At 43.8% G+C, this 11,459-nt stretch overlaps 2 protein-coding genes across 3 annotated transcripts; one reads left to right on the top strand and one right to left on the bottom strand.

Moving 5' to 3' along the window:
* Nucleotides 1-2,658: 2,658 nt before the first annotated feature.
* Nucleotides 2,659-5,942, bottom strand: LOC308122241 (sialidase-3-like). 2 transcript variants are annotated; one of them, XM_080483955.1, is made up of 4 exons: nt 5,423-5,610; nt 5,006-5,246; nt 4,748-4,898; nt 2,659-4,519 (listed from the first exon to the last, which is right to left on the bottom strand). In XM_080483955.1, exons 2-4 carry the CDS (start codon nt 5,228-5,230, stop codon nt 3,891-3,893), a joined length of 1,005 nt encoding a protein of 334 aa, XP_080340081.1. In that variant the 5' UTR covers nt 5,231-5,246; nt 5,423-5,610; the 3' UTR covers nt 2,659-3,890. The 2 variants fall into 2 exon arrangements, with proteins under 2 accessions (XP_080340081.1, XP_080340080.1); XM_080483954.1 differs by having other exon boundaries at nt 2,659-4,898; nt 5,423-5,942.
* An 85-nt stretch (nt 5,943-6,027) lies between these two features.
* xrra1 (X-ray radiation resistance associated 1) lies at nt 6,028-11,439 on the top strand. The gene is made up of 17 exons (XM_080483952.1): nt 6,028-6,260; nt 6,725-6,870; nt 6,966-7,037; nt 7,114-7,186; nt 7,280-7,377; nt 7,459-7,607; nt 8,801-8,905; nt 9,013-9,125; nt 9,263-9,315; nt 9,400-9,489; nt 9,677-9,770; nt 9,851-9,966; nt 10,197-10,370; nt 10,456-10,603; nt 10,743-10,858; nt 10,952-11,057; nt 11,128-11,439. Exons 1-17 carry the CDS (start codon nt 6,191-6,193, stop codon nt 11,268-11,270), a joined length of 1,866 nt encoding a protein of 621 aa, XP_080340078.1. The 5' UTR covers nt 6,028-6,190; the 3' UTR covers nt 11,271-11,439.
* Nucleotides 11,440-11,459: the final 20 nt, after the last annotated feature.

The following is an 11,459-nucleotide window of genomic DNA, read 5'->3' as shown; positions in this document are numbered from 1 at the left end:
GAATGCTACCAACACAATATCACTGCTGTGTGTCCATCACCGAGAGCGGCGCCCACTGGGACGGCACACATGCTTACCGTAAACAGAAAACATCTGTGACGCCAACACTGTGGAGTCACTCTGTCGCTGGATCCCCCAGTGTCGCCGGAGTGACAGATGAAACATATGCGCTGAATAAATGTGGTCTGCCTCAACGCCAATACTGTGGGAAAGAAACAGGTTTCGCCACATGATTCATTCTTTGTGCGAAGAAGCAAGTTGGACAAGGCGAGAAAAAAAAAAAAAAAAAAAAAAACACAGACAGCAAAAGAAGTAGTCGTGAGGCTGATAAGCACATCGGAGATCTACAAGCCCCCACATCTAATAAAGCACACTTCATACCTTTCCTGGTTTTTTTTTTATATTTTTTTTATTCTCTCCCTGTCAATGTGGTGATTAAATTTGTGATCAGACCTGCCACTCAAATCCCAGGAAGCCTCGAGCTGCTGCCGCTGACGCTCCTGAGGGCTCGGATGTCTCCTAAAGTCTCCTCACAACCCGAAAATGTGCAATGAAACCACACAGCCCGTGTTAGTTAAAGCTCGGCTCCTGAACTTTTATTACATTTTTCTTAATAAAACTTGTGCTCTCGGTGAATATCGGGCAGCTGAGAACAAACTGTAATTTTTTTTTTTTTTTTTTACTTTTTCATTTTAAGTGAGGGATGGGCAGTGTTGGCAGGAAGGCTGCCACTAACTAACCAGTTATGACCATCAGTCACCTCGTAACGTTTAATACGCCAACGCAGGCGACGTCGGCGGACACCATCCAAGTTTCAAATGCGTTTTCATCTGCAGCTGCGAAATAGTAAGTAAGTAAAGTTTATTGATAAAGTGCTTTTCGCACATCACAGAGGGCTGTACATAAAATGGGTGTAATAAAACAGAACATACGAACTTCATAAAATACAGTAAAAGTGAGAAAAGTATTCAGCTAAAAGCCTTCTAAAATAAAAACGAGCAAAAGAGAAAAGAAATTAAGTATATTGACGTGCAAATTCAAACTAAAAAATATGAATTTATAATCAATTTCTTTAGTATTTATGTTGATAGAAGGAAAATAAAAAAATCTGAAATATGCAGACACACTGATTTATCAGTGATTTTTAGAATGCAATGGTATCCATAGGCGGAAAACAAGTGGGAATGGGTGCGACTTCTTCCATGGAAAAGCAGAGAATGCATTCCCAGCCATCCATCTACCACTTTATATCGAAGCACTTCAACCAGGATCGTGGCCTGCTGAAGCTGATCTCAGCAGACTTTGGGCGAAGGCACAACACACCCAGGAGCCATCAGAAAGCAAACGCAGAAGCGGTCGACAATCACACAGAGGAAACCAGCTGGAAGCCCAAAACAGACTTGACCGGCAACGTTGTCGACGTGAGATGGGAGCACTGTGCCATAAAGCTCTCTGTTATTTCATTTGCTGCCTTCTGAATAATTGATCAGAGAAATGTTCCTGTTGATTGTCCCACTGAACGTTCACCAGGAGCTCTCCGCCCTACAGTCAACACCATCATCATCTTCCTGTTGTCTATAATGGATGCAACATTATCACAGTGACGACTTCCTTTGGTCGCCCCCGTTAAAAAGAGCTCAAATTCTAGTCAAAGAAAAACAAAAGTTATGTGAATAATGAACTTTTCCTTCGTATTAAGGTTCTTCTTATAGTTGCACGTTTACCACCACCTATCAGCAGACAAACAAGGACAAAAATGAGAAACATTATGATGCATATATACTTTCTACCTTTATTTAACCCAAGCTCGGCCCTGTCCATCAAGGCAAACACTAATAATCAAACAGCGGACATGACATTTAAACTAATAGTCATGTTTTGTTTTTATTGTAGGAGGAACCACAGGGAGAACATGCAAACTCTTTTTTTTTTTGGTTTGTTTTCACTGTGCAGTTGAAGTGCTTAACGCCTCACACCCGTACAGCCACTTTCTTCCGACCGGTGAATCCAGGATCTCAAAAGTCTCAATAAAACGTGCTTCCTTCTCTGCATGTCAAACACGTTAACGCGCCTCATTGGAAGTTGCTGCACAAGCGGCATAAAATAAGCGTCATCACATTATGCAGGATTGTATCAGTCCGGAGGAACGCTCATGACTCCCTTTTTTTTTTTTTTAATCGCTCTGCGTCGTTATGTGCCTGTATACATTTTGCAGAAGGCGGCGGCAACGTGACGGGACGCCGCTTTGGTTCCTTTGTTCATTTGGGTTTATGAACAACCAAATAATCCTGTAAGCGTGTATCGTTTTTGAAACCGAAAACCTACAGAAGATCCGGAGTGCAATCCTGAACTATAACGCTTCGTTTTGCCCGTCCTAAATTCATCCCCGCCGTCTGCACATCTGCTGAATCACATTCAATTCCCCAGAGGCCGCATCACAACAGAGTCCTCGACATCCCTTCAACATGCTGCAGCCCTTAGCTTCTCTTGGCTGCTGGGGAAATGGAGAAGAAAAATAACAAACACTCATGCCCGGCCAATTCTTTTTTGTCTTCACCCCGTCTGACATCTGATTACAGCTCGATTTTTAAAGATTTGTAGCATTTAAATATTAACGTTTTCTGTAAAAAAAAACTAAAGTAAAGACAAACAATGAATCCAGAGATCACAAGTTACTTTTATTTTCTACTAAAATACATGATTCATGCAGGTTTTTGTCACTTTCCACAATAATCAACAGGAACACAATTGAACTAGAACCACCTGGAGGCATCGGACCTCACAACGATAGGCAAAAACAGAATGTGAAAGTCACTCGGTACAATATTTTTGTATGTGCAAATTTCTAGTGGCTTCATAAATAGAGAGTCTTCGTCTGTTTTTACATGCTTTCACTTGATCGCCAACAGCAAGCCAATCATAGCGTAATGCTGCACATGATTAATAACAGGGGGAGAAAAAGCCTGGTCATAAAATCATGCTGAATGTGTGGGCAGGGGAGAGAGAGGAAAAAAAGAAAAGAAGAAGAAAGTAGCTGAGAAAAATATTGCTTTTGAAAATGAATGTAATAAAAATCTGCATACAGTACCGCTCTCTCTCTCTCTCTCACACTGTCTCTCTATCAGCTGCTATAAAGACTCACAGATGTGGTTCAGTTTGGTCGGTCTCCCCACTGATAAGCTCCCAGTAAAACGCACACGATCACCTTTTTTTTTTCTCCCCGATTTGATTCATCTTATGGCACCCACTGTCGCCCACGGAAAAGGTTGTGCACTCACAAGGCTGAGGCGGAGCCCAAGTTCAAACAGTGGCGTAGAAGGCATATGTGAATTAGAGTATACTAAATGTAAAGGAGAGACCCGAGCATGGAGGCAACTCTACGCTCTACTTTACAAGGCCTGCTATGATCGTCGTATGAAAATAAAAAGAGGTAGGCAAACTTTCCCCGCCGCTCAGAAAGTACTGACAGCTTAAACAGGATGCAGAAATGGGTATGAAGTGCTTATCAAACATGCTACACACAAAGCCGGTTTTCAAAAAAAATGACAGTCCAGCACAGCATGCTTCAACTCAACCACTCGGTCTTATCCTTTTAAAAATAGTTTCCTTTCTTCACACAGCTGGTTGCATATCAATAATATTAAGACTTGATTTACCTTCTCATGTAAACAAGGAGACAACAAAACACACAAACCATGCATGCATTATCATCTCCAGAATGTGGAACAATAGTAAACACAGACAGATGTAACTGCACAGCATATTTAGTGGCTTTAGCTTGGACTTGTTTTGTTGTTGTTTTTTTTCTTCTTTTGTTTTTTGTTTTTTTCTCATAGCTTGCAGGACAATGGTAGAGAGCTTCACTAATACAGAAATCAAACAACCAAACTTCAACGCAGCTTCTTGTCTTTCTTATTACCCGTCTGCATGACATCGTTGAGTGAAAAGGACACAAACGCGATCTGCTCGAGTTCACTCTCGACACCGCACTCCATCAGGCACGAAAACTGATCCTTGTCCCCGTTGTAGGCCAGGTCTGAGTAGCCGCTGGGGCCGCTGTGGATGATCCTGGGCCGGTCCCATCCGGACGAGTGCAGAGGAGACCGGTTCAAGTACACGCCCATGTCCCTTCGGCTGGACTTGTTTGTCGGGTGCATGAAGAGGAGCCAGGTTTGCGAGTCTGGCGACAAGAGCGACGTGCCACAAGCTTTGCTTTCGGCGTCGTCGTTTGGGACAAATTCGGGCGCGGGAAAGCCGATGACGCTTCCCTGACAGCCGGACGGCGGCTCAACAAGCTCTGGGGCCATGTGGGGCTTATCGAAGTAGACGCCACTGTTTTCACTCAGGGCCACACATCTGTGGCCTCCATTGTGGCGAGCGTTGCAGTAAAGGTGACTCCTACCCTCGTGGTCTATGATCTCTGCCATTTCGCACTCGCAGGACTTCTTCCGAAGCATCTTACCGATGTGCCAAGTCTGCCCAAAGTCCTCGCTATATACCGACAGCGCACGAGGGTAGACTGTGAAGGGAATGGGGAAGGAACAGCATCTGTAGGGCACGTAGTAGGCGTAGGCGGGGATGATCAGTCTACCGTTCTCCAGCTGGACACCGTGACCGGGACCCACCGCAAATGTGGCCCACTTATGGATGGCGCCACCGATCACACTCTCTGTTAAGTCTGTGGTTTGACTCCAGGTCTGACCGTCATCGGTGCTGCTGACACAGCAGAGGCGCGTCTTGTTCTTACCTGTGAAGATCTGCTTCATCTCCGTGGTGTCGCCCCAGATGCAGACGAAGAATAAAAACAGTGTTTTGGTGTTTTTTTCATACACTGGGCATGGATTCATGGTGCGGTGGTTTGGTAGACAGGCTGATGACAACTCCTGACTGGACGACCACTGTGGGGGAAAAACAAGAATTTGAGAAAAAAAATAAAATTAAAATGAGAACAGAACAAGTTGACATTCACTAGTATTGAAGTTGGTTATCATGTGAGAACAATAACCTGAATAGAGCCATCATCTTTAAGTGTTCCTCTTCTCATGACAAGGATTTTAGCATCATGGTCAGCAGGCGAGGATCTTTTCTCTGCGAAGGCGAGGAAGGTGTGAGAGTGTCTCAGGTAGATGAGGGCAGGGATCCTGTATGTGATCCCACTTGGTTCTCTCTCAAATAAAGTTGTTTTGACAGGTTCGTCTCCACTGCCACTCTTTGACGGCGTGTTTCCCATGGTGGATCAAAACGTCCTGCAGACAGATAAAAACGTTGCACGTGACTGACCTCCTTCCACAGTCTTTTATAACCTTTAGCACAGACTCCCAGGAAGAGTTCACAGTCCAGAAGCCCTTCGTAGACACACACGAGTGCATCGTTACAAACAGATCACCTCACGCACGTCATGCACGCACAGCACGAGCCTTACCTTCACTCGTCGCTCTTCACGTGTGTCACTCCCGAGCTTTGCGTGAACGGCATTATACCGTCTAATTGCACGCGAAACCGGGGACCTCTGATGTTCACGACACTGATGCTGTGGGTTCATCAGAATCCAAGACGTCGCCGAGACGAGAGGGAGTCGCGCCGTCGTTTCCGTGTTCGCTCGGGTCACTCTTCGCGGAAGTGAACGTCGGGGTGGAGCGCCAGGATTCATCTGTCATTGCACCGTCAGGAGGAAACACCTTCACACAGTCACATGAATGAAATTAGGAATTGATTCTCTAACTGCGATGGCAGCTCACTGCTGCGCACCGCAGTAAACTAGCTGAATTCGTCAAAAACGCGCACATATCCGACGCTAGATTGTCTTTAATGGTGATTATCTGCCACGTAACATCACAAGTTACCCGCTATCGTATTGTAACTTAGCATGTTTGACGGTTTTACATATTTTCATCGGGTTGGGGGTGAACTATCTTGTCCCTGTGTGTAATCTTTGATAAGTCAGACCCGCTGGTCTTTTCCGGCTTTGTCCCTGTGAACCGACGCGCCGGCGCCCCCTCCCGGACAGGAGGGGCGGCGCCTCGTCTTACATGCTGTTGCTAGGATACAGAGCACCACACTGTCAGTTCAGCCCATGAAAAACATCGTTAACGGGGTTTTTTTTTTACTCCCCAACACCTTTTAACTTCTCGCAACGCTTTACAACTCATATTAGAAACAGTTCTTCCGTGATAAATGGAGTACAGACAGGATGACTTCAGCAGCCTATAACTTTGATGCCGGACAGAGTCTCGCTGCAGGGAACCGCAAAAGGAGAGATGGTGGGTTCAAAACCAAAAGGAAGACAGTTTTTATTATCCTGAAGTAGGGAAATTCAGTCATCGGCGCTTAGCAGACAGATACCAATAACCTCAAAACGTTAGGGTCATGTGTAAAGTGTAAACAGAAACAGAATGCAGTAATATAAGCCTACAGGGGTTTCTGTTGTTGTCTTGAAGGACATCTGGACTTGTTTAAAAAATTTGAAAACATTTAAATCAAGTTATCATTACTTAGTTAATGCAAGTAAAAAGGGAGTAGTAATAGAAAAAAACCTATACTGGTTCATCATTAGACAACAGGTTATCAAGATGATTGGGTATGAAAAGAAGAGCATTTAGGATGGATGGAGGATCCAACTATCTGTAAGAAAATTTTCAAAATGCGGAGGAAAAATATCAAATCCTCAGTATGAAACTGAGAGGACTCTTACTGCGCGTGAGTGGATCACGATGTTTCTTTGCAGGTGCTGGTCACTGGCTGGTGGCTTACAGAGAAGCAGAGGAGCAGAAATACAGGAGAATCCAGCAGAAAGCGAGAAGGACCAGTAGAAAATGCAAGAACAGTGCGGCTCATACTCAGTGTGGTTTTACATTAGATGGGCCTCTCCTGGTATGGAACTGAAAGCTAAGCATACAGTCATTTATTGGATAAAAACGTTGCTTTTTGTTGAATAAACAGCTGTAATGTTTATTTTCTCTTCATAGTTGCAGCTCCATTGTGCGGACGAGCCCTCTGAGCTCTGCTCTGTTGACGTCAGTGAACGCAAGCTGACTTCTGTAAGGAACATTTCTCTCGTTTTCAGCTGTTTTTCTTCACTAAAGTGTAGGAACATTTCATGACGTTCTTTCGCAGGCCAAGTCAGAGGACTTCAAGGTGTTTGATCACGTAACCTCCATAGACGCGTCCATCAACTCGCTCTCTTTGGGTGATTCTTGTGAAATGGTCTTGCTCATCTTTTACTTTATCTGCTGCTTGCAAAAAAAACAAAAAACTTCACAAATCTGCACTTATTCCACAGGATCTTTCAGCAGTTTCAGGTCTTTAAGAGAACTCAATTTAGCTTTAAATGGGATTCGCAATGTGACGTTTGATGCTGCTGAGTTCCCATATCTGGAGGTAAGATAAACCGGTCAATTAGATTTTCCTCCTCTGGGCATCAGCACGATCATCTCAATCATTGTCTCTTTCTTCTCACAGGTTCTGGATTTGTCCTACAACAGTGTGTCAGCTGACGGTTTTGTGGCCCTCAGTCGGCTTCCGGGGCTGAAAGTCCTTCACCTGAGTGGAAATCAACTCCGCCGTCTTCCTCCCAGACCGGACTCCTCCTGTCAGGATCCCACTCAGCTGTAAGTACCTCACTTTTCACAAAACCACACAGTCTGTTTTTGGATTTGCAGTCTATTTATAGCATTCTTAATACGAACACTGTATCTGTAGAACAGCGGCTGCTGTCAACTCAGATGGTGAATTTGTTCATATCTGGTAATAGTTTCAGCCTTTCATGTTTGTTCAATGATGAAAAACTGAACGATAAATCCACTTCTGTGGTATTTGCCAATTTGGTCTGAGGAAAAAAAACATATATATGTTTAGATATCTATCAAGAAATACATTTATTGGTTACATATCAAATAGCTACAATATGAATTCACATTGTGGGTGTAAACAGTCTGTGCTTGTGATTTAAAAACTAGAACAGTACATTACGTGATGTCAGTCACACTTCAGTCTGAGTAAAGCTACATACTTGAAAAAAATACTGCAAAACAATAATTTGATAATAACAACCATTTAAAAAGAATCGTAGGAATGATTTATGGTTTTATTTGGATATTAAGGCTTGTGAGTCCACAGTAAAAAAAAAAAAATAATGCATTTGATGCTAACCTGAGACTCTAAAATAACCTGTATGTGAGAAAACTACTGGAAGAAGCAGGACAGAAAATGGATTGACGGTAGACGAGGACCATCTCAAACAATCGTAATGTTTTAAAACTGACCAACAGGGGGCGCCATTCACATTAATGACTGTTGGAAGTGATTGTCAAGACATTTAATTCACCTACCCAGTGAAGACTGAGAAAAATCAATCTGAAAAGTAAATATAACTTAGTGGAATCCGTTAAATCGACAATTAATTTTTACACAAACATATCTCATATTGAAGTTAAAAAAAAACATGTGTTCAAAATAAAGGACAGTGATTTTCTTTTCTTTCGGAGCATGAATAATTTTTGTGACGTGAGCCAATCTTTTTACATTCCTCTATATCTTTACTGTGTGTCATTCTGTATTTCAAAACAACAAATACAACAATACCCATAACCCATCAAAGTTCCCAAGCTCACAGCCTGATAAATATACAAACACACAAAAATAACGTTCACTGAGATTTTATTTTTCATGTTAAAAAAACAACAACTATACTTAGTTTAAACTGACTCATCAAATGGACTTGGTATTTCGTGACTCTTTGTCTATGGAATCAATTGAAAATGTGAATTGGTTCATCTGTTATTCATGGCTTGCTGATGTTTAGGCCATCTGAAGAGGAAAACTCGCCGTTCAGGTCTCTTGAAGTCCTGATGCTTGACGACAACAAGCTGTCGTCGGAAGTCTTCAGCAGTCTGACACACCTTAAAAAGTTAGGATTTGACCAAACAAAGCACATTATGACGCGTCGATATCAACCATGGACACTTTCATGATGCAGTTTTGCTTCTTCCTTTTTTTTTTTTTCTTCATTTCCAGGCTGAGGGTTTTAAACCTGAAGGGGAACCACATTTCTGAAATACCACACATGGAGCTGATGGGCTCATCAAAACCTGCACCGGTTTCTACTGAAGCCCAAAAAGAGGCACTTGGTAAATTGCCCGACATCTGGTTGCAGTCATGTGTAAATAGCTTCATTCTTCACCTGTTTGTCAGAAGTACTTCAACATCCGCTGAAAAAATATTGACGCTCTCCTTTTTTTTTTTTTATCTGCCCTCTTTTATCCAGCCCCCAGTGAGTCAGACCCCAACACGGACGGATATCTGAAGGTAATCTCGCTGGTGAGTCAGTCTAAAGTTGGTGTCTTATGTTGCTTCTATATTGTCCAATTTGAGTCTCTGCATTAAACCTGATGGACACCACAGATCTTCCAGCAAGACAACTGGGAGGAGCGCTGCAGAGAACATGAGCAGCCTTTACCGGAGCTCCGCTTCCTCAATCTGGCCAACAACAAGGTGTGGAGATTATATGTGTGTGTGCGTGTGCGTGTGCGTGTGTGTGTGTGTGTGTGTGTGTGTGTGTGTGTGTGTGTGTGTGTGTGTGTGTGTGTGTGTGTGTGTGTGTGTGTGTGTGTGTGTGTGTGTGTGTGTGTGTGTGTGTGTGTACTTTTAACACGATGTCTCATCAGTGATTTGTCATCAGATCGTCAAAGAGGAAGTGCTGATGGCCGCCGCCCTCTTCCCAATGCTTCACGAAATCGATATTCGGTCGAACCCTCTAACAACCCAGAGGAGAGGTAATCCTCCTCTGTCAAAGACAATTTCCTGAAGATTGATCCAGAACTTCATGGACCATCTCGTGTCCGCTTTAACGTAGGAGACTCTCCGTTGCTGCTGTATCTCCAAGAGAGACTGGGAATCGCCATCAAGCGCCAGAAGATCGAGGAGGTCAAGAAGGTCCCGCTGACTCTGTCCACTTCTCTCAAATGGAAGGTTGGACGACTCCCTCTGTGACGGTTTATCAGTGTGTGTGTGTGTGTGTGTGTGTGTGTGTGTGTGTGTGTGTGTGTGTGTGTGTGTGTGTGTGTGTGTGTGTGAGTCGTACCGGTATTCACTGAGCAGAACGGGACGTGCGACCAGGAATTGTTCAGCGTCGGCCCCAAAACTACCGTAAAGGTCAATTTGCCTCAACATTTATCTTCTTTGACATTTTTGTACCGCAGGTGGAGGAGAAAGTCCCGAAGGTGTCAAGGAAATCCGAGTTGATGCATGCGAGTCGTCCCTCACGCAGTTTGTCGCCGGCCGACGGGAGAAAGTCCCCCACCGAGGGACCAGCAGCGTCTGAGCGCCGGCGTCCCACTTCCCCCCGACACGCAGAGCACTTCTTCATCACTCAGGTGTGCACATGTGCAGTTTTCAAGGATTTGGGAAGTATTAAAGAATTTCCATTTTTTTTTTTTATTTTTTTTTTTTTAAACTCAGGCAGCAGATGTTCCTCAACTGGATGTTTCATCTGAGGACAAAGACGCTGCAGAGAACAAGAACAGAAACAAAACCGGCCTGAAACAACTCACAGACTCTAAAACGCTGGTGAATGAAAAACCAATCCCCGATGCGGCGAAGCCCATTGGTGAGAATGTAGTTTCACCTGCAACTGATTCATTTGTGGGGTTTTTTGTTTGGTTTTTTTTTAATTATTGTTATTATCCTCAAAAGTCTGGCCACGGAGCCACTCCAGAGAGTTCATTCTTCTCACTTACTGTCAACAGGATTTCAGCCAGCTATCTGGATGCTGAAGCACACGCTCAACAATCTTAATGTTTACAGAGACTCGAGACCAAAACTGGACAGCGTCCAGAAGCCGTACAGGGAAAAAGAGAAACGGGTTTGATGAATCAGCACATTGAAATGACCTGTCCACACCGTGATGGTCAAAATCTAATAAATCGCCCCACCGACATTCAATCCCTGTACGCAGATTAAGGAACTGCCGCCTCTAAAAACTCTAAGAAATCCACGCGTGAGGGTTGAGGAAATGGTGAGGGGATTCAAAGAGAGCAGCACGATGAAAGCGGTGGCTTTAGGTAAGCCCGCCTCACAAAAATATCCAGCGCTTTACTTTTCATGAGCTCAGCGTTCTCTCCTTGTGTACAGGCAGCGCCATGCACGACACCGGCAATGACAAGGATGAATGGGAAGAAGCTCGGTCGCTGCTGGAGGATCTGGGGGCGAAGTACAAGCTGGTTTATGAGCGAGCAATGGAGGACGTCACCAGCTTTGACTCCGACACCAGCTAAAGTCATGAGAAAATAAACCCAGCGAAAGAAGATTCGACCTCACCTCTATATTAGATTGTATTTTCTGCACGTTTAGTTCGGTTGCTATTTATTTTCGGTTTTCTTTTGTTCATAAACGAGGAAAGGTGTTCTGTAAAGTCTCCCCTTGCCAGTAAAACACTTTGAATTGAACACTTTGAGCTTTTATAA

This window comes from Lipophrys pholis (genome assembly GCF_963383615.2).
Source record: "Lipophrys pholis genome assembly, chromosome: 16".
In the NCBI taxonomy this organism is placed as follows: domain Eukaryota; kingdom Metazoa; phylum Chordata; class Actinopteri; order Blenniiformes; family Blenniidae; genus Lipophrys; species Lipophrys pholis.
Note: the sequence above shows the minus strand (reverse complement) of the source record. Positions and strands in the feature narration are given on the sequence as shown.